Source organism: Rousettus aegyptiacus, unplaced genomic scaffold, assembly GCF_014176215.1.
Source record: "Rousettus aegyptiacus isolate mRouAeg1 unplaced genomic scaffold, mRouAeg1.p scaffold_m13_p_6, whole genome shotgun sequence".
Taxonomy (NCBI): Eukaryota; Metazoa; Chordata; class Mammalia; order Chiroptera; family Pteropodidae; genus Rousettus; species Rousettus aegyptiacus.
The window spans coordinates 99,099,627-99,125,031 of NW_023416309.1; the positions used below are offsets into that span (position 1 = coordinate 99,099,627).

Here is a 25,405-nt window from a genome sequence, read left to right on the forward strand (position 1 = left end):
TTAATAATAATAATAATAATAAAGCCTGAGTTTTTCCCATACGCCTGGACTTCCTGACAAAAATAAGTCTATTCCTGAAGCTAAGTCATGCCCGGTGTGCAGCGGTGGCCAAGCCCCAGCACAGACGGGGTCCTATCACGGTTTTCCTCTCAGTCCTTGCTGTGCCACACTTGGCCAGCCGGTCCTTCTTGCACTCTTCACTGGTGGACGTTTTTTCTTCCTTTCTCCTATGCTTCTGAGAGTCTTGGGCCTTCCTTTGACCTGGGCCATGAACACTGATTTCCCCTCCTGTGAGCCCCACGGGACATGCCGACCCAGGGCAGGGGCTGAGGGGCTCCGTTTCCGCATCCCAGAGCCTGGCACAGGTGGCCACTCTTGAGCGCTCACTAAACCCTTGATAAATAACTTAGCCAATGCGTAGAGCCGGCCAGTGGACAGGCCCTGCTCCACGCTGACCCCAGGCTATTTCTCAAGGCCCAGCTCTCCTGGAAACCCTTGTCCAAGAATCCCAGAGCATTCTGTCTTCTCCACTTTGCAACCACTGGACTACAGCAGGCCTGGGTGTCTAACTCTTGAGGGGTTAAACTTTTCCTGCGTGAAGAGGTCACACACAGGCTCTACGTGTGCTTGTGGTCAGCCCATCTGAGTGCCTTGCACGTGGAGGGGGCTCCGGAAAGGTGCGTGGACTCCTTAGTCCTGTTGGTGGGCTGTCACGGTGCACGTGGGGGCAAGGTGGACCTCTGCGGATGTCCTTCAAAGGGGGCGGTAGTGTCCCCTCCTGCCCTGAGCCCTCAGTGCCCCCTCAACAAGGGATGTCATGGGGAACCCTTGCAGAGAATAAGATCTTTCTGAACCTCAGTGCCCCTCATCTGTAAGATGGAAGTAACGAATCCAGGTCCTGCTTAGTGGAGACTCTGTGGCCAGGAAGTGAGAAAAGGGAAGCCTCTAGTTCCTTATGCAGCAGGGGCTCAGCGAGCGGCCACCAGGGTCACCCTTCAAGACCAGAACCAGATAGCTCTGGGGGAGCCCAAATGAAAAAGATTCTCAACCACTTCCCTCAGCAGGGTGGAGAACAAAGAGCAGGGACGTGTTTTTAAATTTTTTAGTGTAAGCCTTTAACAATGTTATTTTTAATAAATTTTTTTTAATCGACAGACTTGTTAAGAGCAATTTTAGGTTCACAGATGATAACTTATCTTTAAGACTTATTTGAATAACTCGTTATTGAAATCCCACTGTGTTGGATTCGGCCCCTCATCCCGGTTCGTTGGCATTTCTGGGGGCCTTGGTTCTGCCCTCGAGAGAAGAACCTTCCCTTGCCATCAGCATGGCACCTGCCATGGTGATAGATCAGTGTCTGTCTCTGCTGATATCCTCGATTCCAGCGTAGGGAGGGCAGCTGTGCAGGTGGAAGGCAGAGCCCTGCCCCCGGATGCACAGGGCTGGGTTTTCTGGATATGGCTGCTCAGTCAGGTCGGCCCACCTCATCGGAGCCCGCGTTTCCCCTTCGGGCCGGGCCTGCTGCTGCACCAGCTCCTGTGCTGAAACCCAGGTGCTCAGCTCCTCTGCTCCTCCCCCACAGAGCCTTCCTAAAAGGACAAGGTCCCTCAGGCCTCATTCCTAGCTGCCACAGACAATACTGGTGTCTTAGCCATGTCTCCTACGTCCCCTTTCACTTTACTATAAGAACCCTGATTTTTATCAAGGGAGCAATGTGTGCAGCTGAAATATTCTCAGTTTCTCAGCTTCCTATACAGCGGGTCATGTGACAGTTCCCAGCCAATGTCCAGATATGTCCCCGGGGTGGGTGTCCCTTATAGAAAACAAAAAGGCAAAGCCTCTCTGGGAAAAAGCCTCTCACCCTTTCCCCTTCTTCCCGCCTGGAACCCCTGTGCCTTCTCATTTCATCCTCATGTTCAGTGGACGGAACAGGTTTCATCCTCATTTTACAGATGAGGAAACTGACAGTCAGATAAGTGAATTGACTTTCTCAAGGTTATGGGACTCAGACAACTAACTCCTACATGAAAACTGAAGAAGCATCCAACTCAATCCATTGAGATAAATTTGCTTCAAGTTTTCCTTTTTGGCCAGGCTGCTAGGAAGCTCAGTACCTAATATGAAGCTGTTATGTCTAGTACCAACCCTTAACATGGGTGCTTTGCTACCCCTTCTTTGCTGCCCCTCATTGCTTGTTATGAGATTTGAGAGCAATCCCTTCTTGTCAGCTGCCTTGAGTCCTCTTTTAGAAAAATTAGCTGTGGGGGCTGGGCATCTCTCACTGGCCTCTCCAGATCTTCCCTCTGCTCTGGGTAGTGGGAGACAAGAATGGACCATTATCAATGGGCTCTCTGGTTTCTTCTTGCATTTGACCAACAGACAGCGCTCTTGAAAAGTGAGGTCACAGCTTTCTTGAGGGAGGAAGTGACCAACCCCCACCCCCATCAGGCTCCTGTCCCCAGGAAGCGCTCCCTCCCTTCCTGCCCAAGGCCACCATTAGCCCAGGGGACGGCCCTCTCCCTTACTGTTTCCTATACCTGCCCACACCTTTGTAAACTGTTTCTACTAAATTCTCAAATTACCCAAGTTGAGTGTTTCCTGTCCAGGATCCTGTCATGGGCTGAATATCCATGTCCCCACTAAATTCATCTGTTGAAGTCCTAGCCTCCAATGTGATGGTATTTGGAGGTGGGGGGCCTTGGGAATGTAGTTAGGTTTAGATGAGGTCATGAGGGTGGGACCCTCAGGATGGGATTAGTGCCTTAGAAAAGGGAGAGAGACCTCAGTCTCAGAGCACAGCCAGAAGGTGGCCATCTACAAGCCAAGAAGTGGGCTCTCACCACCGAATCTGCTGGCACCTTGATCTTGAACTTCCAGCCTCTGGAACTGTGAGAAATGTCTGTCATTTAAGCCACCAGTCTATCATAATTTGTTATAGTAGCCTGAGTAGACTGAGACAAGCCCTAACTACAGAACAGAGAGGAAGATCTCTGAAAACTGTTCTGTCCCCTCCCTTCCAACATTCCTTCCCCTCAGCGGAGCGCAGCTCAGCATGTCCTGCCTGTACCTTACAGCTGCCTCCTAAATGGGTTCCCAGCCCCGCCCCCAGCAGGGCATCCGTGCAGTGCCATGAGGCCTCCCTACCAGGGGAAATGGCCTTGTTGACAAGGTTTGGCCTCCCTCTGCTGCCCGAGCTCCAGGCAGGTGTAGGAATGAGGCAATGGGCCCGGCCACCTATGCAAAGAACATAGGTGACACAAGTTCGCAGGCTCGGCAGGTGTGTTATAACTAGCCATCCTCAGGAAGGAGAATTTGGGGACGTGGGTGGGGGACCATCACATAAGCCAACAGCTACGCCAATGTGATAAGAAACGACAGGTATGCGTAGGCCATCACGGAGCAGAGAATGGGCAGAATCTCAGCCTGGTTGGGAGCAGGGAGGAAGGTTATGGAAGAGGTGTTCCTGGAGTGAGGGCTGAGCTGGATCCCAACGGGTGAGCAGGGGAGGGCATTCCAGGCAGAAGGAACAGCATGGAGGGTGCTGGCTGAGGAGACAAAGGGAGGTGGTCAGGGGCTGGGGTGGGCCGCTGCAGACCGCAGGAGAAATCCAACAAATACACATTCAGGCCAGACAGGGGCAGGGCAGGGCTGGAGGCTGAGAGGCCAGCAAGGAGGTGGCCCACTGGAAAGATGAGTAAGGCCTGGTGTCCTTGAAAGTCATCTCTTCACCTCTCCTATTCTCCTAAGGGTCCAAGTTGGAGCCCTACAAGTGTGTACTGAATTAAATGCACTCCGCCTCCACAAACACGCTTTTCTCCCTGACTCCCTTCTCTCCGCATCTTTCCCATACACAAGGTGGTCATGAGGACACTCGGGATCCAGCTGAGGTCATGAGGCTGCTAAGGGAGCCCCGTCTCCCCATCCCACACCCCAAACAGCCTCCACTGGGTCTCTGTGTTAGTTTTATTTTCATTGCTTTGGTCTATACAAAAACCAATAACCAAAAACATAAAGCGATAATAATAAAACTCTCCGCAGGGACCTCCCCTGGTCCCCACACCCATGTGCAGAAGTTGGGGGAGGCTGTTGAAACAGGAAGGGGAAGAGAAAGCCCCTCACCACATCAGAGGGGTCAGCCAAGAGCACTTCTCAGGGTCAGTGGGGCAGGCATTTGGGTGGGGAGAGGGGGGGAGGGAGCTCCCTGGGGAGGGGACCAAAACCAGCTGAGCATCCAGCAGAGGGAAGCAGGCAGGGTCCTGGAGTGAGGGACTCACTCTCCATATCTCTGTCCCATCTCCCCGGACGGTCCCTGAACTTTTCAAGAGGAGCTTTGGATTCTGGGGCTTCGGGCCTTGAACCTGGGTCCTGGAGACCCCGGGTGCTCAGGACAGTTGGTCGGGTGTTCAGTGAGAAAATCAGACCCGGAAAAGGAACCAAAGTCCCATGGGACCCCGCTGGCTGAAAATATATAGACAGCCAGGGCAGAGAAGTGAGCACTGATAGGGGAACAGAGTCTAAAGCTTGAGTGCCAGGGCCACGGGGTTGGGGAGGGGGGATCAGTCTCTGGACCCATGACCCAGAACGGAAAAGCAGGAACAGATCACCATCCCAAGAAAGACCCTACGGAGGCACGGGGCTGGGCAGGAAGTCATGGCCCTGGTCCCCCAGGCTCAGGCACTTGTCTGTCTTGCCCCATCGTCTGCACGGAGAGCCCCTCAGATGAGGCGCTGTGCCTGGGGGGTGGGGCAGACACAGAGGGGTCAGGGCGGGCCTGTGTCCCCTAGCAACTCGTGCCATTCCTGCATTATTAGCTGCCCACCACTCACAGAAGGGTCAGGACTCCCCATCCCCAGCAAAAATAACAAAATAAAGGAGGCCAAGGCATGCCTTCCTCGGGGGAGCTCAACTGCAAAAGGCCCCACACTCGTTCCCCACAAAAAGGAGCCAGGGTCTCAGCAGAAACGTGAGAGGGCCTCCACGAGAAGAAGGTTCCAGAGGGAAGGGAAAGCGTGTCTCAGCAGCCCACGGGCGTGAGGGAGGCTGCGAAGCGAGAGGTGCTGTGCTGGGGTCGAGCCAGCTAGGCGAGCATGTGGTCTGCAGTGGGGTAGGGGGGCCGGAGGCCGTCGCTGTAGGTGTCGATGGGATAGTCCCCGTCCATGTCCATGTGCATGTCCAGGGGGTCCAGAGGCACATCACTTGAGTACATGGGGCGGTAGGTGGCATCCATGTCTGGGGAAGAGAAGGAGGACTCTGTCCAGGGTCTGCGGGCCACCCTGTTTAGGGGTCTGGAGAGGCTTCAGGCCCCTCCTCTACCTCTGCCCACCCCCCAGTGGGCCTGACCCCCCTCCCTAAACTTGCCCATCAGGGGACCCAGACGACAGCGCATGCGGACGCCACACAGTAGCCATGACTGACCCTTGGCCCTGGAGACACAATGCCTCTCCCTTGCTCACACCCACGTGCTCCCCCACCCCTACTTTTCAGGGCCCTGAGAACTCTGCACACACTTACCATCCGCATAGGGTTCATTGATGGGGATCATGCTCTGGGCCTGAGAAAGGAAGACAGAGAGAGACATTGGGGCAGGGGGAAGGGTGGGCAGCTAGAGATGCTTCTGTGAAGGGGGCCGGGGGGAAAACGAAGACCCTTGAGGAAAGAGGATGACATGGTCCCCCAGTGCCCCGATGGACTCCTGTCCTCAGGCACCTCCCCAGGGTGGGGGGGTCCCACCATCCACGCTTAGGGACACCCACAGGACCTGGGGAGGGGAGGGGAGTGGGTGCCAGAAACTGCCCCGCCCAGGATCAGGGCAGCCAACAGCCTACACAGCACCTTTACGCAAGTCAGGAAAAGGCGCCTCGCCTCAACACTTTAGTTTGGACAAGAAAAAATTTGCCATGTTGGTAAGTCAGAACAGATAACTGGCCAACTATAAGTGGCAAAAAAACCCCCAAAAAACAAAAAAACCATCATTGAATTGTACAATGTAAATATAAGCAACTAATTGTCTACTATATTTCAATTCAGACAAAAAAATAATAATAAATTGTGAATAAGAGAAAAGAAAGATAATTGGTTCAACCTGCTACTTCTATCTCCAGAGAATTATCATAAATGATGCAATTATAAAATAAAGATCTATGAAGTCAACAGGATGGCAGGGACCCTCATAAACGTGCTGCCCTTGTGCAGTGTGCAACTTGCACAGCCTTGGGTTGCAGCCCACCCGGTACTCACGGCCTCCCAGGCAGCCGGGTCGTGCTTGAAGAGGGAGTTGGTGAGCTCCACAGACACGCGCTTACGGTAATCCGGGTTTTTGTCCTCGGAGATGCGGAACAAAACGGCCGCGGCGTAGGTGGCTGAGTGGAGAGGAGAGGAGAGGAGAGGCCCAGTCAGGCACCCGCCTCTGTCCTGGCTGGGGGCGCCAGGCCCGGCCCCCGCCCTCGCCCCTCACGCCCAGCACGGCCCCTCACCTGTGCCCTCGTTGGGAGAGTGCAGTAGGTCCATGAGTGGGGCGGAGGCCCCTTCGGCATCGATGGCGTCGGCTGCCTCCTTGTCCTGGGCCAGCTCGCACAGCACCCCGGCGGCCACACGTTGGATGTTCTCCACTGACGAGTACAGAAGCTGGGGAGAAGGGGCGCGTGTCGGGGTAAGGGGGGGTGCAGCACGCCGCAGAGCCCCTGCCGTCTGCGCCTCCCCCTTCTGGACTTAATCCAAGCTCATACTACAAAGTGTGGAAAGTCTAAGAAAAGTGTGAAGACATGGAAAAGAAAGCCAGTCACAGTTCCCACCCGGACAGACACAGCTCTGTTAACACACCGGTGTATTTCCACTGATTTTTTTGTCATAGCCATATATGTATTTGATTCCTACTTTTTTCATCTGACGTTATAACATAAAGCATTTTTTCTATATCACTAAAAAACTTTTCCTAAAAATCTATGACTTCATATTAATAAGAAAGAGAATGATGCAAAGCGAAACAATAACCACACCACATCGATCACCAAACCCATGGCTGCCGACTTTCCCCCTCTGGCAGTGGGGATAAGCAGGGGTTGGGGGTGGGGGCCTCTCCTGCCTCGGACTCACCTGCACAAACAGGGGGATGGTGTTGAGCCGGAAGATCTCCATGCGGTTCATGGGATCCCGGGCCAGGATGTGCAGGGCCCCAGTGCAGCCCTCCACGATCTCCTCCATCCTCACACCGTCCTGCACCAGAAGAGGCAATGGGGCACAGTGACAGGGGGCCCTTGGACATGGCCACACACACACACACTCCCCACAACGCTCCGACAGCCTCACTGGTCCGTGAAGTGGACTTGCTTCGGTTGCAGCTTGCTCCCCCACATGTGCTCTTGTGTGCATACACATTCACGCAGAGGACACCCTGACCCCAGACACCCTGACCCCGGGGAGGGTGGTCACAGGCACCGCCAGCTCACTGACCGTGTAGGGCTGCTGTGTGCCTGCCGCCACGTGGCGCTGGGCATCCTGGTGGGCCTTGACCAGCAGCTGGACGAGGCGGGGAATGACTGCTGCCTCCTGCAGTGGGGCATGGTTGGCTGGGCACAGAGCCAGATTCCGGATCAGGCCGATGGTTGCCTGGCAAGACAACAATCAGGGGAATTTCTTGGGTGTCTGGAGAATCCCTGGTTTCCCAGCATCGTCTCCTCCTCTCTGTCCCCAAGGCCAGACACAGACATACTGGAAGATCTCCAGAGAATGAGACCACCCCAGCTCATGTCCCTTATTCCCACAGGACCTGTGGGTTCTCATGTCTAACTCTAACAGCCCCTGCTAAAATGATATCCCATTCCAGAACATTCCGCCAGCCCTCACCCTTAGGCCCTCTCTCTTACCAACTCCCTAAAGACAACAGAGCCGTACTAACTTTTCTGATAATCCCCAAACCCTGATTATCAGGGAGTCCTTGCTATGGTTGACCCCAAAGCCTCCTGCTTTGGTGATGCTCATATCATAATCAATCCTCAGCAAGGCCGAGGTCTCCTCTCCAGGGGTCTCTGACTCCTAGGAGCCATTCTGGCCTCCCAGGGTCACCCAGGGTCTTGCAAAGAAATTTATCATCTCATTTGATCCTCAAAACAAGAAGCTAGGAGGGCAGGGACGAAAATCATGGGAGAGATGAGGGCGCGAGCGTAGGGTGGATGAAGTGCCGAGGTCGCTCGTCATTTAGCTGCTGGGTCAGTATGCAAACCTCTCCCTGACCTTGGCCTTGCAGCAGGTACCAAGCCCGAGGAGAGGCCCTAAGCTGCCCTTTTTCTTGCACCACAATTTTTTTTTTTTAAATTCAGTGTGCGTTATGACTTAGAGTCATTCTTATCTGTACTGTTAAATTGTCTAAAACTTAGCCAATGTCAGCTGGCTCTGCCAGGTAGCTTTCTGAGAGGAAGGCTCTACCCCTTCACACCCCAGACTCTCTATGTCAGACACCAAGTGTTCCCCCAGAATCCTCTCTACTCTGCCTCTTTGGCATCCTTTCTGAGTTTTAGCAGGACGCATGGCTTTCTGACACATGAAACATTGCTAGTCTCCTTACATCCAGACGTGGCCAAATAACCCAGTTCCAGAGTGTGGGCTAAAGTGATATGTCCCACTTCCTGCTAGTCCTCCCACTTCTCCAGGACTAGAACGCATGTGTGGAGATGATACAGCCCAACCGCTGTGTGAGGACAACTCTTCTGTCCAGACCCTCTCGTGTGAGAAGTGGGCTCCACGGACCGGCAGCATCACCTGGGTGCTTGTTAGAAATACAGACTCACACCCTCATCCCCCGGCCTACCAAACCAGAACCTGCAGTTTAATGAGACCACGCAGGGTGGCCATGTGCATATTAAACTTTGAAGCTCTGCCCTCGAGGACGGCCTAGCTATAAGAGAAAGATTCTAGTCTCAGGAGCAGAGCCTCTATGGCAGTCCAAACCATTCCACAAGAGAAGAAGAAACTTGTCTTATTGGAGCCGCTGTATTTCAGGGCCTCTCTGTTGCAGCAGCCTGGCCTGTACCGACACACAGCACCGGAACCCGACTGCCGGGCGCGCCTGCCCCTCTCCCGACCCCCACCGCGGCTGCGCACGCACCTTGACCAGTGGCCACTGGTTGGGCTGGTTGAGTAGCTTGACGATGGCCGGGATGCCGTAGTTGAGGCGCACGGAGTTCTGGGCCATCTCGGCCTCGGGATGGCGGCTGGTGAGGTGACGCAGGGCGCAGACGGCGGGCTCTGTGATGTCGTCCTTGTCGCCGGCACGCAGGATGGCGTGGATGAGCGCCTCCACGCCGCTGTTCTGTGTCACCAGCGTCTTGTTCTTGCTGTTGTTGCACGTCAGGTTGGACAGAGTGCCCGTGGCACAGGTGAGGACGTTGACGTCGTCCACGCTCAGCTGATTCACCAGAATCTTCAGCACGCTCTCCAGGCCCTCCTGGGGTTGAGGGGAAGGTAGCGGAGAGTGAGGGAGACTCCCAACTGCAGAGAGTCTCCTACATGTGTTAGGGGAGACAGATGGCCCAACGGGGTTGGAAGCCCACTCAGCGACACTCGAGGGACCCTGCCCGTGTGCTGCCTGGCAACCTTCATCTCCGTGATCCTGCTGACTCTCGTGAGAGACCAGTGCTCTCCTGTGGGGCCACCAAAGCTCAGAAAGGTTGCAGGGCCTGCCCACAGATTCACAGCCAGTAGGCGGGATCTGAAGCCAAGCTTGCCTCTAAGCTCCACGCTCTTTCCTCCAGCCCCTCCTGCCCCTCCTGCATCTTCAGACCCAGGCAGAGCCCCACTCAGGTTGAGGGAGGCTCCCAGGCCAAGAGGAAATTGAGGAGGAGGCCACGTGCTTCAGCGGCCTAGCTGACCCACTTTTATATGCTTCTCACTTTTCTGCACCTTCACGGCTGCCCCCTCAGTGGGCCCCAGGCCAAATCCCCTTTTTGGAAACATCTCTAATCCAGAAGCCTTACTTCTCCCAGGGGAGCCGTGCTTGGCCTTGTGGTAGAACAGAAAGACCCCGGGCTTTGGAGGCAGACCAGTCCTGGCTTCATGTCCTAGCTCTGCTGTTTCCTGGCTGTGACCAAGGACCTTACTGACCAACCTGAGCCCATTTCTTCATCTAACCAGCAGGGGCCCGCATTCTACCTCCAGGTGCTGAAAGGGGTAAATGAGCCAACGTCCACAATGCCCAGGAGTCTAGCACGTGGCAGGAGCTCAGTAAAGAGCCTATGGATGGAGGCTCTTAGGAATAACAGTCAGGTTGGAAGAGGGGACCATGAGACTTATCCTATAACTGCATTTTTCCTTAAATTGTGTTTTTAAGCACAAGGATCCCCAAGCTGTCCCTCTGAATGCTGTTCCCCACCCCAGGGTCTAGGTCAAAACTACTCCCCTGGCACCACCGGAACCACAGCTTAGAAAATCAGCCCCCTTCATCAATTCCCCTTCCTAAGTCCCTAACAGGGATTATAACCTTAAGCGAAAGGGATGCCGGTATTCAGAGTACATCCAGCCGCAGCCATGACAGAGCAGGATTTAGAAGCCAAGCCCTTGGCCTCCCATGGCTCCTAACGTCAGACTCCCAGGTAGGTTGGATGTGGTAAGATGGAAGGACGGGCAGCTGAAGAGGGGGACGCCGACCTGGATGTCTTGCTCACCTGCTTGGTGGCCACATCCGAGAGGTTGCGCAGGGTCCAGAGGCAGTTCTGCACGAGGCGGGGGCTGTTGCTTGTCAGGTGTTTGCCCAGAGCCTGCATCCCACCTGGGATGGGGGACAGGGGTCATGTCAGCCACAGGGGAGCACAGCTAACCAAGCCTGGCCGCTAGACAGAGCCCCCATTCCAGCCCTCCTGGCCACGTGGGTCACCCTCACAGTCTGTAACACGCACCGGCCTCTACAATGGCGGGCTTATTGCTGGGACACACGGACAACACTTTGAGCACGCGGCTGGTGGTCCACAGCAGCTTCTCATAACTGTAGTTGCGCATGATCTGCACGAGGGCCTGGGGTCCTCCGTTGGCCAAGATGATGAGCTGTGGGGAGAGGGGGAGCATGAGTGTGAGACAGACAGGGAATACGACAAGGAACAAGGAAGGGAGAGGGGGCTGACAGAGCTGCCATAACTGAGCTTCAGCTAAAACCCGAAGAAATTTTGTGACTATTAAATAAGGCTAAATCTTGAAAAAATGATAATATACAATGCTAGCAAGGATGAGGTGAAACTGCACTAAAAGACATCACTACTGATGGCATTATAAATAATACAGTCCTTTTGGAAAGTAATCTGGCAACTGGGGTAAAAGCCTAGAAATGTTAAAAACCCTTAGTTCTACTGATAACATTTTTTTCCACTCTTTGGGAAAAGCTATGTGCCCAAAGATGTTCATTACAGAACTGTTTATAAATGTGGAAAACTGGACACAATCCAGATTCCCTCCCTCCGAATAAAGTCTGAGGCCCCACTTAATGAAATGCTATTTGCCACTAAGCAGGATGATTTTAAGAACACAGCAAACAAACATTTTAAAAATATCAGTTAGAAAACCAGATACAAAGTTACGCATGTGTTATTATTATTATAGCTAATACAAATATGCCCACAGGATAGCACTGGAGGATGCACATTGAAATAACAATGGCTGTGGGAGGCCAAGGAAATTTTTTCTCTTTTCCTTATCCTGAAAACAGTTATGTGATGAAACATGTACAACTGTACATACATATATATTTATCCTAAAAAAGGTCAGGAGGCAGTAGCCTGAGGCTGCAGCTGGACGGAAGATGAGGTAATTGTGAGCCACGGGTCTCCGCTGGGGGTGGGGAGGGGCCTACCTTGCTCTCCTGGTTGCCGTAGGCCAGGAGCTGCAGGCAGTCAGTGGTGATGGCCAGGAACTTGGGGTTGTTCTTGTTGAGCAGGGGCACCATCTTCTGTAGACCGTCCGCCAGGCGCACCGCCATCTTGGCGCCTTCCTGGTAGAGCAGCAGGTTGTGCAGTGTAGTAATGGCGTAGAACAGGACCGACTCCACAGGGGAACTAGGATGGTGGGCAGGGGTGTTAGTGTGAGTTGGGTTCCGGGGCCACTTCCCCGGGGAAGCCTTCTGCAATACTGACACCCACATGGGAATAGCCCCCTTTGTTAAAATCCCATCTTGCCTTGAGCCCATCCCCGCTCTTATACACTGGGACCACGACAACTCCTGCTCCTGGGCTCCCAGCCTGGTACCAGCACACAGTACGTCCCCTCAACACCATTCCCTACTGAGGAACCATGTGGAAGGCTGTGCTAGAGAGGCCCTGCGAGGGAGTAAGATCAATATCTCCACTCAGGCAACCCCACAGCCTGATACGAGGATGAGGAAAAAGGCCAATCAACGTTGCAAGGCTGGAAAGATGAAGATGGCAAGGGACTTTGCACATGCTGTTCCCTATGCCTGGAAAACTCTTCCCTTCATCTACAATGGATAGATTCTACTCATCCATCAACCCTTGCCATTAGAGTAAACCTTCTCAGAGGTCTGAGCAGTCTCAGACATATCTCTCTGCCCTAGCCCATACTATAGCTTCCTGCTAGTTACATGAGCAGCTAAGCACCAAGACTGGGCATGGTTATGCACTTGGCACATAGTGGGTGCTCAATAAATGTTGTACAGAAGCCCAAGAGAGGGAAGCCCCAGGCCGCCGCACTGAGTACCTGAGCATGCGGACCAGGGCTGGGATGCCGCCTGACTTGAAGATGGCGAGCAGCCCCTCGCGGTGGTGGGAGAGGTTGTGCAAGATGCTGGTTGTGCAGCGGGCAGTGTCCAAGTCGCTGGTGTTCTGCATGGTGCGCACCACAGCAGCCACCAGCTGGGGCGAGCCCATTAGCGCCCGCCGCGACGCCTCCTTCTTCGACAGCTGGTTCACGATCATGGCCGCCTTGGTCACCACCACCTGGGGGGTGGAGGGAAGGATTTAAGTTAGTGAGCAGTTCAGCTGGGTCCAGCTACCAGTGCAAGGAGGGACCAGAAGACCCCTTCCAAAGCTCAGAGGGTCCCAGGTCAGACATTCTCTGCTGATGAGGCTCAGGTCAATGACCTCCCTCCATCCCAGATAGGGCCCTCCCTGTGGACACCTGACCTCACCCCTCCCTGCCTCCCCCCAGCAAAGCCCCTCACAGACCGGGTCCTCATCGTTGAGCAGTTTCGTGAGCTCAGGCAGGGCCCGGGTAGCCAGCTCAGCATCGTCCTGGTAGTTGATGAGATGTACAATGGCCGACTTGAGCAGCTGGGACGGCTCTGCCAGCCGCTGCAGGTTGGTGGTTTGCCCCTCCACCTGGGTAGTCAGCAGCAGCGAGCTGTCCTCACCAGGACACATGGCCTCCCGAACCCGCTTAGCTCTGGCCGTTGTGGACATCTGGTACTCCAGGTCACCTGAAGGCCAATGGGCAGGGGGTGAGCTGCAGAAGGCAGGAAAGGTGAACCTGGGGAGCAGGGCGGGCTGTGCGAACAGCCCGACTAGATACCCCTGGCTGCCTCCCAACCCGACCGAAGGCCCGGCACACCACCTGCAGTTCTTACTCTAACCAGTGACCTTGGGGAAGTCACCATCGCCTCAGTTACATCATCTGTAAAATGAGGCACCACCTGTTCTGCCCACCACAGAGAATTCTTATGAGAATTAAATAGGATAATAGTTGTGAATTGCTCTGAAAAGGAAGGATTCTTGTACCTGCCACATCTCATTACAAAAATGTTAGCAATTATTAGTAGCAGTAGGAATAGCTAAAATTTTTTGAGTATTTATTATGTGCCTGGCTGTGAATTAAGTGCTTTTCTTATATATTCTCATTTACAACAATCCTACAAGGTCAGTACTATTATTATCTCTACTTCACAGATAGAAAAACAGGCGGAGGTTATAAGAACCCAAGCCAGAATCTGAACTAAGACAACCTGACTCCAGAGCCCAAACCCTGGCTCTGTGCTCCTCCCTTAACAACGCGGTGGGGGTAGGATGAGACAGCCTGAGTCTCTTCAACCCTGAAAGCTCGTAATTCTAATTATACCCTCGTCACCCCCAGAGGAGGCAACGCTCCCATTATCTGGGCAAGCAAATCGAGGCCCAGGGGCATTAGACATGCAAGATCGTACATCAGGAGGAAAGTCAGGATGGCGGGTTTCAGAAAGCAAGAGGTGGGTTCTCGGCTCACACTCCAGGTTCCACCACCCTACTGCCTGGATGGACCTGGGAGTCCCACAAAGAGGCGTCCAGGCTTCCCAGGCAGCCCTGTCTTGGCCAGTGTCCTGATGCCCCAGGCAGAAGGAGGCAAAGGTTCCACCCTCCAATTAATCGGGAGGAGGAGACATCCCCCACCCCTAAGTCCCAGAACTGGGTGGGTCACTCCACCACCTAGCCTCAGCCCATTTCCACGTCAGCATGTTCCACATGCAGGCCTCGATTCCTCCCCAGTCCACACCAGGAGTCCTCAGGCTTGAGAACTGTATCTCCTCTACCAGACTAGGGGCTTCCTGAGGGCTGGAGCTCTGCCTCCCCATCAAACTTGAGGGTCCTGGAACAAAAGGACGGTGTCTTTCCCATGGCCCATGGGTTCCCCAAGGGCAATAGTAATGCCTCCTCATACTGTAAGTTCATGGAAGGCAAGGGCAGTGCCTCTTCTTTCAGACTGGTGGGCAGGGTCTAGAGGTTCACAGAAGAGGAACCTGCCTCCTTCTCAGATGGGGGCACCCTGAAGTAGCTGTGCCTTTTCCCTCAGACTGGGTGGGTCACTACGAGCAGGAGCCGTGCCTCCCCCATCAGACCGGGAGCCTCCTTTTATCTTCCTCCAGGGCTGAGCTTTATTTTCTGCAGGAATATTCCCACGCAATAGCCCCCAGGGTTCCCGACCTTGGCTCTGGGGCACCCCCTGGGTGTAGGTGGTGGTCTTCTTGAGTGTGTACTGGCGCCCACAGGCCTCATCCTCCTCCATGATGCCCTTGCTGCTGACCGAGGGCACGCAGGTGTTGGCACCCGAGTGGATGCCTGAGTCGTAGGTATATGTCTGCTGCCACTCGGTCACCTTGATGGGCTGTTCAATCAAGTTCATCACCTCCATGGTGGCTGCTGGGAACACAAAAAAGGAGCAGGAAATCAGCTGGCCCCAGTGGGGCATGCCATAGCCGGCCCAGGCCTCAGTTTCCCCAGGTCCTGCCCATAGCCGCTTACCCCCACCTCAGCCCCAAGAGACCCACTGGGCTGTGGTAGAGGGAATGGGGGTCAGAAGGGTACCAGGTCCAGGGAGCGATATCCATGTGTGGCTCTTGGGCTTGCATCTCTGACCTCCAGCTAGGGTGGGGTGAACCCCTTGGAGAGTAGGGTAGTAAAGAGTCAAATACCCCAAGCCAGCCCTGAACTCCCTCACCCTGCTGACCCTACCCAACACTCCCAGAGCTGAAGGCACTCGGGGCCTTCGGCAGCTTCTGGGGTCCTGCAGACCTATCCCCATCCACTGGGGCTCCCTGGGGAAGGCTGCAGAGATGATGTAGCTGCACCAGAAACGTGGTGGTCAGACAGGGGAGTGGTTAGACAGGTTTTTCTGGGGAGCCTGGGAGGCTGCTAGGAGCAGTCAGTGATGCCCCAGGATCCCTCAGACTCCAGAATCTCACTTTCCTGCAGATGGGACAGAATCACAAGTGGCCCCAAGAGGCCCAGGTCCTAAGACCCCTGTCTCTCTAGCACCCTGACTCCCGGAAGCCTTTCCCAGAATTCTGAGCCCCACTAACAGTTTCAAATTTCAGCCATATACTACTGGGGTAATTTGCCAGTCTGCTGAGTCTCAGGGTCCCCATCTACAAAATGGAGAAGCATCGCCTTCCTCCTAGGTTGTTGTGAGGACCCAGCATGATAGGGACGGACGTTGGTGGCTATGGCCGGGTATCAGCACCTACAGGGGTCTACTCACTCCCTGGCCTCCTCGAATGCAGGCTAGGGATAAGGGGTGAGGCAGAACTCAGGGCAATCACTGCCATTCAGGCGCCCTTCCCTTTCTCTGCAGAGACTTGGGCCACTTGGGGTTAGTGAAGAGCTGGGCCCCACTCTGTGCCAGGGAGGACAAAGATCCACCCTGTTCTCTCTGTCTGTCTCCCTGTCTTGGAAGCTGACCTCTGGAGCTTGGCAAGGGAAGGCCAGGCAAGGGAAGCTGTGTTCCAGTCAGGGCCGACCTAGCGCCAGACCTTTCGCTAATGTTGCCATCCTCACAAGTGGGTTTCAAAGCACATGCTCTGTTCCCCCATTCACAGGTATGGAAACGGAGACTCCACCAGACGAGGCGGCACAGTGGAGAAAAGGCAGAGCCAGGACCAGGTGCAGGTGTGACTTTGCACACCTAGTGTGGCCTCAGACAGCAAGCGCACCCTGGCTGGTCCACCCATGAGGCTGGGCAGCACCTAGCACCTCAAACCCGCTGTGGTGGGGGACTGGGTAAGGAAGAGGGTGGGGTGGCTGGTACAGCCAGGCCCCACCCCGGGATATGTCTTCCCAGTGACGCCCAGTGCCACACTCAAGGCGGATGACAAATAGTCCTTTAGGTCTTGCTGCCTTTTATGGCAACACCTGCTCCTCCCCTGCCCCTGAGCACACCTGGAACAGGCAGAGGCAGGAGCCACACCAGCTCCCAGGGCCTCGTTCCCCTTCTCCCTGTTCTCCTCCTCCCGTCACGCTGAGTGACTCAGAGTTTCGGACTGATAAACAGAAGCAGGCCCAGAACAGAGAGCCAGCTCGGTGCCGTCCGAGGTGCCAGATGCTTCCCAGGCACAAGCGTGGCTGTTTCGGGAGGAGGCCCTGCCCCCCACCCCAACCACACACTGCCCAGCACTCCCGCCTTCCCCGGAGACAGAGAAAATAGGGGAGAAGCCAGCCTGCCACAGAGCCACCCAGGGGAGGAGCGAGCACTGGAGAAGGAGGGTGAAACTGCATCAGGAGCTACAGTTGCGTTAACCCTCTAAATGCCACTCGACCAGGCGGAGGACTGAGCCGGCATTCGACCTCTGAATGCCAAGACTCAGTCAGATATGCTCAGAAAGAACTGGATATCTCCTGCCCTGACTTGTAAAAACACTCATCGTCGGAGCCGGGAAAAGCCTCTCCCCGGCAGAAACCGCTGCCTATCCCTGGTGCTTCAAGCCGGAGGGGCACAAGCCTCACCCAGAGCCATAAGGGCCATCCCCTCCCTCATCCCATGTCCAAAGGGACCACCAAAGTCAAGGCTGGCCACAGGAGCTGCGTTTCCTCAGCAAGTCCCTCAGCACCCCCACCATCCCAGGCCCGGAGCCAAGAAAAGCTGAGGGCTGGACAGCTGCCTCGGGGAGAGAGAGGCCTCTCGGAGGTCAGAGGCTTCCTGCGGGAGGAGGCATCCAGCTGCCTCTACTACCAAATGAATCTCAGGCTTCCCTCACAGAACCCCTGGCAGGCACTGATTATTCCCAATTTCTCGGTGAGGAAACTGAGGCTCCGCAGGGAAGAAATGGAGGCGCTTTGCTCAAAGCCAGGTCTGCCTCACTGCAGGCCAGCTTCCAGCCACTGAGCAGGGCTTCTCGCTTGTTTCTTAACAGGCGATCCAGGGAAAGAGGGACCGGAATCCCTGGGGTCAAAAGAGGACCAGACACCCAGCTGCAGAGGAGTGCGGAGGGGGCGGATGTGGGTGGAGCTGAGCCCTCTCACCGAGGGCAGAGTGGACAGGTGAGGCCAAGGGTGCTCACAGTCGGAGGCACAGCACCTGCTGGGAAGGTCAGAAGTCTCGGGTTCTAGTCCCAGTTCCGCCACAAACTTGCTGAGTGTCCTTGGGCAGTTAGTTTCCCGCTCTGTGCTTCACCTACAGAAAGGGTGGCCCAGGTGATCTCAGAAAAAAATGTCGATGTCTAAGATTCTGAGAATCAAGAACCAGGGTTTCCAAGACAGACAAGAGAAGGCTGAGGGTGAGCAGAACTAGAAAGCAGTTCAGAGACGACGCACACCAGAACGCTTCCTGAGGAAAGGATCATGGGGAGAGCTCTTCCTGCAACAGAAAGGCTAGAAAGAAGTCAGACTTCAGGCAGGACGGTCAACCAGCCCCACCTTTCTCCCCACCTACTCCCCATGAGAGGCAGGGAAATTCTCCCACAAGAAACAAAAGTGCTGCTTTTGCAGTTCCCAGGGCGGAGGGGGCCGCGCCCAGTTTGGTCTCATCCCTCCCCACCCTAGACCTGGAGCGAGACCTGCCACAGTGCCCCCGGACAGAGCCAGGGTGGAAGTGGGCGAGACAGACACGGGCCCTGCCCATGCGCCCTGGACAGAGACGGGCAGAGCCAGACACAGGGCGGTTTTCTGAATTGAACGGGGGGCCTTTGTTTAACAGCGGCACGCTCTATTCTTGGCAACACGGGAGGAAGAAGCCAGCTCAGAGAACATAGGGCAGGGTGGGGGACAGTGCAAGGGACAGGAAGAGAAGACAGGGCCCAGGAGAGGGTGTGCCAAGGACCCTTCCCCCACTGGCCCACTCTGTGGAGGAATCTTTGAGCAAGCAATGAGGCTACTCTGGGCATATTCTGCCCTTAATTCCTCTTCCTCATTGGCATGGCCAGCCCAGCGGGCTGGCAATGGATATCCTAAAATCCAAGCCTGTCCCAGCAGAGTGCAGCCCATTCCCAACATTAAAAACAACTCCCATCAAAGCTATATCAGACTCCTGGCTCCTGCCAGCGCCCGCGGTCAGTGACGGGCACAGCTGGGCTGGGCTACGGGACACCAAGCGTCAATGACACACCTGGAAACAAAGATAGGAATGGGGTGCTGGGACCAGGCTTAGAAACATTGCTTTAAAGGACTTCAAGAGCAGGCTGGGCAGGGGCCCCAGAGGTTCCTTGGGCCAGAAGCCAGAGACTCATGCAGACTCAGAACAATGGCTCAAACAGTGACAAAGAGCTATGGGTAGGGTGGGTGGGAGAGCATGGGAGTCAGGGGAGGGGCTCCAGCCTCACCACACTGGCTGTGAGTCCTTGGGCACATCGCTCCTTTTCCTTAAGCCTCATACTCCGATAAAGTGGAAGTGATACGCCACTTCTTCCTTCAGCCCGTAGTGTGGATCGAATACAACCCTGACTATGGATGGAAGCCTGCTGTGGGCAGTAAAGGCCCAGGCAAGCATCCTTCTATTAAAGATGCAAAGAAATGGCAGAGGAGACCAGCACAGATGGGTCTGGCAAGGTAGCCAGCAGCCAGCCTGCTCTTTGGGACCCAGGACCCAGGCTTCTTTTCCCAAAGCCCTTAGATGAGGGCTGGGAGGGGTACTGGTGGGGGCAGTGTAGGGCGTGGCTGGGGAAGAGGTGTTATGACTATCTGGGTCCTGAGGGGAGGCCAGGCGGTGACATTGTGCAGCTCCCCCTCCCCAGTCACATGTGCTGCCTTCTGCAGCCAGGGCGGTCAGGCCAGTCAGGCATGGACATTCCCCACATAGCAACCCCAAGGGAGAGGTTGGGCTCAGCAGGGTCACCAGCCGCCACCCTTTCCCACTCTGTCTCTGTCTCCAACTGAGATTTGGCCAGCAGCACCAACGGAAACAGACTCCAGAAAAGTACAGAGATAGACATGACTGCTTTACTTGAGATCCCTGGCTCCATCACACTGGTCATTCCGAGTGGGCAAAGACTGAACTGAGTGTTAGGTATGGCCGGGGCCCTTGGAATGAGAGAAGACAGAAGCCCATCCTGAGCTCCTGGAGGAAAACCCTCACTTCCAGTCTGGAGGATAGCCGAGCAGTGGCCCAAGGGCTGGCTGGGAGTGGGGACGGCTCCGGTCGGGATGCCCCAGCTGTTTGTTTTCTTCCTTCTGGGCTCCTTCCCAAAGCAAACAAAGTAGGGTGGGAAAATGAAGGAGGCTTGGAGGAGAGGGAAATGCCAAGCCAGGTGGCTCAACCCCGGAACCTCCAGAGAGAGCTCCAGCTGGAGCTCTGTTCCCTGCCGGTGACCCTGTGTGGGCAAAATCCCAAACTAGCAAATGACCCCAAACCGGGACTCCTGGGAATGGAAAAACACTTCACTCAGCCTCAGGATACAAGAGCAAAGGGTTGACATGTCGGTGACATATCTCGATACATAAGTGCCTACTGCACCCCTGCCCCTCCCCGCCCCCCAACTCCAGAGGGCTAGGGCAGCTCTGACCCCAGCTGGTGTCCACTTCTCAGGGGTCATTCCCCAGGGTTTCAGTGGTTTCATGCTACAGAAATAGCTGCCTGGTCCTCTCCTGGAAGAGCAAGGTTCATTCCCTGTCTAGCATTTGCTGGAGAAAACGACGATTTGAATAAAGATTTGGTTAAAATATGGTATTGTATGTAGAGTATGAGATCATCAAGATCAAGGTTAAGAAAGAAGAAGATGCTAAGAAAAGAGAAGGGAAGGAAATATTCGTGGTAGTTGCCTCCACCGGGATAAGGAGTAAGAGTAAGGGTGATTTTTTTCCTTTCCTAGTAAACTGTCCAATTGTTTTTCACAATGATCAGAGATTACAGTTTCAGTCAAGAGGGAGGGGAGTCCAACCTCCTTCTCTCAGCATCCTGATTGCCCAGACCAGGTCCCAAGTCTCCCCACTGGCTGCCACTCCTCAGAGATAAGAATCTATGAGACCCCACAGTCTCCACAGTGAGAAAAGAAAGCGGACCTGTTAACACACACTTTGCAGGTCACAGAAAGCTCAGCTTCCTGCCCTGAGGGCCCCCAAAGGCTGAGGAGCCAGGAGGCTGAGCGAAGGGGAGTAGTCAGCGAGCTTTCTCTTCAGGCCTGGCCAAGGAGGTTGCTGGAAACTGGGTCAGTCTATGCCCCCCAGACCGCCACTGGACTCAACCATGTCCCAGGAGAGAGGCCTCAGGGTGTCACCTGCAGGGACACAAACTCCAGTGACCTGCCCTACCTAGTAGCCTCGTCATTCTTTCTCTCCACAGGAGTGACTAGCCCCATTGGCAGCACATGGATACCTGCTCCTCTCATGGCCAGGTCTCTCTTCTCCCAAAAGACACGATACTGAACATTTAATCCCCAGGGAGCCCAACAGACCTCAGACTCACCCCAAAGGGTATTGTGATTACTAGAGCAGGATGGCCCTCGCCGGGCTCACACGGATGGGGCTCTGCTTCTTCCTCTTTAGAGAAGAGTCAATTCTAAGCTTCCATCTCTCCCTCTTATTTTTATTCTCTAACATACAGGAAGTCTTTCCTCCTGTCTAACCTCCGCTCCCTCCATAAGAGCGTCAGTCTCAATCATTCTTCTGTCCTGAGAAGTGACATAAAACAGCACACCCCTCACCCTCTTTACAGATAACAGCCAGGGCTGAGTTCATTCTCTTTCCTCTGTCACATCAAGTCTCTTCGGCCTTCTCTTTTCCAGGATCAATAATCCATCCCCCCATGCCTGGAGTCCCCCTCCTGCTGGGATCTGAAGGCCCGGTGCTGATAGGCTTAGACAGAGACCCCATTTCCCAGGACCGTTCTGGTATCGGATGCTCAGTTGGCAGAGTGCCCGAGCCAGACAAGTCTGAGAGGACAGTGACACCAGCCCCTCTTGCAAGGACCAAAGCTCTGGCTGATCCCAACACCATCACCAGAAAGGCCTTCCCAGGAGCAGAAAACCCCTACTGCCAGCCCTCAGTCTCCAGGGCTCCCACGGAAGGGAGAGCCTGCTCCCCACCCAAGAGCAGTCTGGCAGCACTGCTAGGTGAAATCCAGCAGGACACCGGCCCTGTCCTAAATCTGACTCTCCAGGGAGCAGGCCCCCTTCCCCCTTTATCTTGGCAGAGGTCCAGCCCCCAGCAAAGCAGGCAACTCCCACTTCCTATATAGAGACTGGCCCAGAACAGCCCATGGTTCCAGCCAGCTCAAGCTGAGAGGCAGCAGCAGCTTTGACCCTTGTCCTCTTCTCTCCCCTTCCCAACCTCCTCAACACACATCCACTACAGCTCCTGGCCTAGCTTAGAGAGCCTCCTCCACCAGGAGCTAAAAACCAAGCCATAGGGGAGGTTTCAGAGGACTAGAGACTAGGGCATGAGTCACCCCCACCAGACAAACCTGTCCCCACCTTCAACACCCACACATGGCTTCCCAGACCCTTCTGAATTCTCTTCTTCCCGAACTCCAGAGCAGAAACTCTCAAAAAGGAGTGGCAGAAAAACTCTTCCCAAAGCCACAGTGGGGTGATAGGGCAGAATGGGCTCTGGGCTTGGAGCCAGAGGACCCGAATGCCAGTCTTGGCCCTGCTTGGGTCTCACTGTGCAACCTTGGGCAAGTTACTTAACCTCCCTGAGTTTCAATTGCCTCATCTGTTGAATGGAGTAATGACAGCTGCCTTTAGGGACAGTCATAGGATTGAGAACAGTTAAAGAAAGTGTTTGATATCTGTAGAGTCCTCCCTCCCTTAAGCTACCATTTATCAAGTACTTATTGGGAGGTCGGTATTATTATTCCCATTTTGCCAAGGAAGTCACTAAGGCTCGGTGAGGTGAAGTGACTTGGCCAAGCCACACAGTGACAGAGCTGGGAATCAAACCCAAATCCCTGTGCTGACAACTGCCCCACTATAACCTCTCCAAATAAATAGCCCTTCTGTTGACCAGTCTATTGCTCCATCTCATTCTAAGGTGGCTCCTCTCCTGGATCCCTCCCAGGCCAGGGAGTGACCTCCTCATTGGTACCTCCCCCATCCGCCTCCAAGAGGAAGGCAGGAAGCAGCCCTGGCAGCCCAAACAGGTACCAAAGAGAATGGGGTGGAGCTGGGGGAGGGGGGCAAACTGGAGAAGGCTCATGTCATCCAAGCTGGGGCTTGATCTAGCAAGAAATGACTAATTGAATACTACCCTCCACATCCAGTAAGCAGCCAGTTTTCACCAGGCACCTCCTAGAAATCCTTCCTCACTATTATCTTTTCATCACAGCCACAAACCAGATTAGCTAAAATAATCATTTAACCAACATAATTACAATGCCTTCCCCTCCTCCAAGCTGGCACGGAGAAGAGGGAAAACAGGTTATTTTTGCCCAAACTCCATTCCCTGATGGCTACCCAAAGGTACACTGCCCACAAGAGCCAAAGAGGGATGGAGAGGGAGCCTGATCCCTGGAGGTGGGAGGCACTCATGGGGGTCTGACGCCCAACATCACTCTCCCATCTACAAACACAAACCATATGGTAAGGTCTTCCCAAGTGAGTCAGGGCAAGCAGCTTGCCCCCAATCTTCCCTTCACCATAGGTCTGAAGGAGAACCTGGCTCTACATTCCCCCTCTATCCCCCAAAGAGGCTGACCTCTAAGTCCCTGCAAAGACCACGCTTAGATTTTTAAAAATCAGTGCTGGAAGCCTGGTTGAGATCCCCAACTTTAGCCAGGGGAGGGGATCTCATAAAATTCAGCTCTGCCTGAAACCTTCCCCCAAAAGTCTCCCTTCCGTCCCACTTTTCCCATCAAACTTTCTCAGGAAAGGGGGTGGGTAAGGAAAGGACAGCAAAAGCCTCTAGAAGGAATGCACCTTCAAAACCCAAAAATCAAATGGAACTCAAGCCCCATGGCTCCTCACTTTTCGGCCTCAATTACCAGCCAGCTAAATAACGTGGGGGACAGGGTAGGGAAAGAAAAAAAGACCCGAACAATTGCTTCCCCCACCTTCGTCGTTAGGCCCGGCCCTGCCCCACCCCCATTCCTAGGGAGGGGGCAGAGCTTGGGAGAGAGCCAGGAGCGCAGGCCTCAGGCGAGGGGGTGTGGTGGTCCCCGGAGGCAGGAAGAGAAGGAAGAAGCTGCTTCCCCTTCGGCCCACCCCCCCACACACACCCCGGTCCCCACCTCAGGCCCCAGGGACCCAGCAAACAGGATGGAGGTGGGGGCAGGGAGGACAGGGCCAGAGCTCAAGCAGTGGCCCTGGATCAGCCTGGCCAGCTGGGGGAGAGGGCTTTACCTCAAGAAGGACCCCGTAAACCTGGGGTAAGCCCTGGGCCAGGAGGCAAGAAAACCCCCAGAGAAAGCTGCCGTGAATACTTCCTCCCGGAAAGTTTGTTTGGGGTGATTTTTTCCAATATTAAGGGAGTAGAGAGAGGGTAATCTTGTTCCCATATCGACACTCTGGAAGCTGAAGCTCCTGGAAGCTGAACCAGTGAATTTTCCACCTATGCACGACCTTTCCGTCCAGACCCCAGTCCGAGCCACGGGTACCAGACACCGGCTGGGCGCGGAGCCGGCCCTGCACAGTCCCACTGTTACCCAATTCCACCTCCCCTGGTGAGCCCTAGCCCGGCGCCCACTGGAGCGGAGGGGTGCGCTGCAGGTACAGTACCGACGAGATTCCGGGAGCTGGAGGACAGGGCCTCTGGACGCCGTGCGCTCACCTGCTTAGCAGGTGGGGCCCGCGTCACTGGGAAAATGTGCGCTCAGCCCCCACAGCTAGGCAAGCCGGGCGCAGACAATGGGCCCCACCCAGGCCTGGGGGAGTAGAGAGGGAGGGAAAGCGAGGACGACGCATGAGGTGGGATGAAGGTGGCCCCAAAGAGACCAGCGGCAGCAAGTTTCCCAAACAGTAAATTCCCGATCAAAGTGAGCCCCTGCGACGCAAACGGAGCAGGTCAAAGTCTCCCCTGCAAGTGTCAGGTGAGAGTCAGGGACGCGGCGTCGGGCGAGCTCCGCGGACTCTGGGGGAGGCGCGCGCGACCCCTGAGACACCTGCCCTGACCCCTCGTCGTCCTCACGAAGGATCCCCAAACGCACTCGGCGCCCCCTTAGTCGCCGCGCCTAGGACCCCAGCGCGCCCCCTGCCGCTGGTGCAGGTTGGCGCTCCCTGGCTTCCTTCTTCACCTGCCCTGAGACGGCCGGAAATCTGCCTCTCGGCCGCTCGCTGCCCTTCCCTTACCCCAGAGATACCTGCCGCGATCGTCCTCACCTGCGTGTGGAGCCTGGTCGGACTGGGTAGGGGTAGGGCCGGGATGGGAGCCGGCGCAGGCAGCGAACAGAGGACTGCGCGTTCGGGCGGCGGCTGCTCCGGACTCTGGCCAAGGCAGCAACTCAGTAACTGAACAAAAGACGAAGGGACCTGACAGCCAAGCCACGCCTCTCGCCTCCTTGAAGCTCCGCCCCTAAAGGAGACGCCCACCCACTGAAGCTGACTCACTGGCTGCCTCGCCTGACTGTCCCATCGAGGGGAGGAGCCTCATCCCTAGTCCTCTTCCACCGCCGCCTTCGTTTATCCGCTGGCCATTGGCCCTAGGGACTGCCAGTCGGCTCTGGACAACTTGAGGTTCCATCCTAACTCTGCACCTATTGGCAAATATAAAGTTACTTCCTCCCGATTGGGGAAGACTCTGTCACCAAGACTAAGGAAAGAACCAATGGGAAGGAAGGGGTGTGTCTTGCCCCACCCTACCCTGAGCAGGTA

The 25,405-nt window shown here is 55.1% G+C and overlaps 1 protein-coding gene across 2 annotated transcripts; it reads right to left on the reverse strand.

The window, feature by feature from the left end:
- Positions 1 to 3,945: 3,945 nt before the first annotated feature.
- Positions 3,946 to 25,049, reverse strand: LOC107513800 (junction plakoglobin). Of its 2 annotated transcripts, none has more exons than XM_016150827.2 (14): positions 24,914 to 25,049; positions 14,883 to 15,098; positions 13,158 to 13,408; positions 12,691 to 12,929; positions 11,831 to 12,032; positions 10,887 to 11,031; positions 10,656 to 10,759; positions 9,101 to 9,439; positions 7,450 to 7,605; positions 7,093 to 7,212; positions 6,474 to 6,624; positions 6,238 to 6,359; positions 5,512 to 5,551; positions 3,946 to 5,229 (listed from the first exon to the last, which is right to left on the reverse strand). In XM_016150827.2, the coding sequence occupies exons 2-14, from the start codon at positions 15,088 to 15,090 to the stop codon at positions 5,078 to 5,080; spliced, it is 2,229 nt and encodes a 742-aa protein (XP_016006313.2). In that variant the 5' UTR covers positions 15,091 to 15,098; positions 24,914 to 25,049; the 3' UTR covers positions 3,946 to 5,077. The 2 variants fall into 2 exon arrangements, with proteins under 2 accessions (XP_016006313.2, XP_036079028.1); XM_036223135.1 differs by having other exon boundaries at positions 14,883 to 15,095; positions 24,914 to 25,031.
- Between the last annotated feature and the right edge of the window lie 356 nt (positions 25,050 to 25,405).

What these genes read in the sequence shown, in the direction of transcription:
- LOC107513800 (XM_016150827.2), bottom strand. Translation starts at nt 15,090, where the DNA reads ATGGAGGTGATGAACTTGATTGAACAGCCCATCAAGGTGACCGAGTGG. An exon ending in GCCCGCCATTGTAGAGGCCG is followed by an intron (nt 10,760 to 10,886) that starts GTGCGTGTTACA and finishes CCCCCATCCCAG; the next exon opens with GTGGGATGCAGGCTCTGGGC. An exon ending in CTCTCCCAACGAGGGCACAG is followed by an intron (nt 6,360 to 6,473) that starts GTGAGGGGCCGT and finishes CTCTCCACTCAG; the next exon opens with CCACCTACGCCGCGGCCGTT.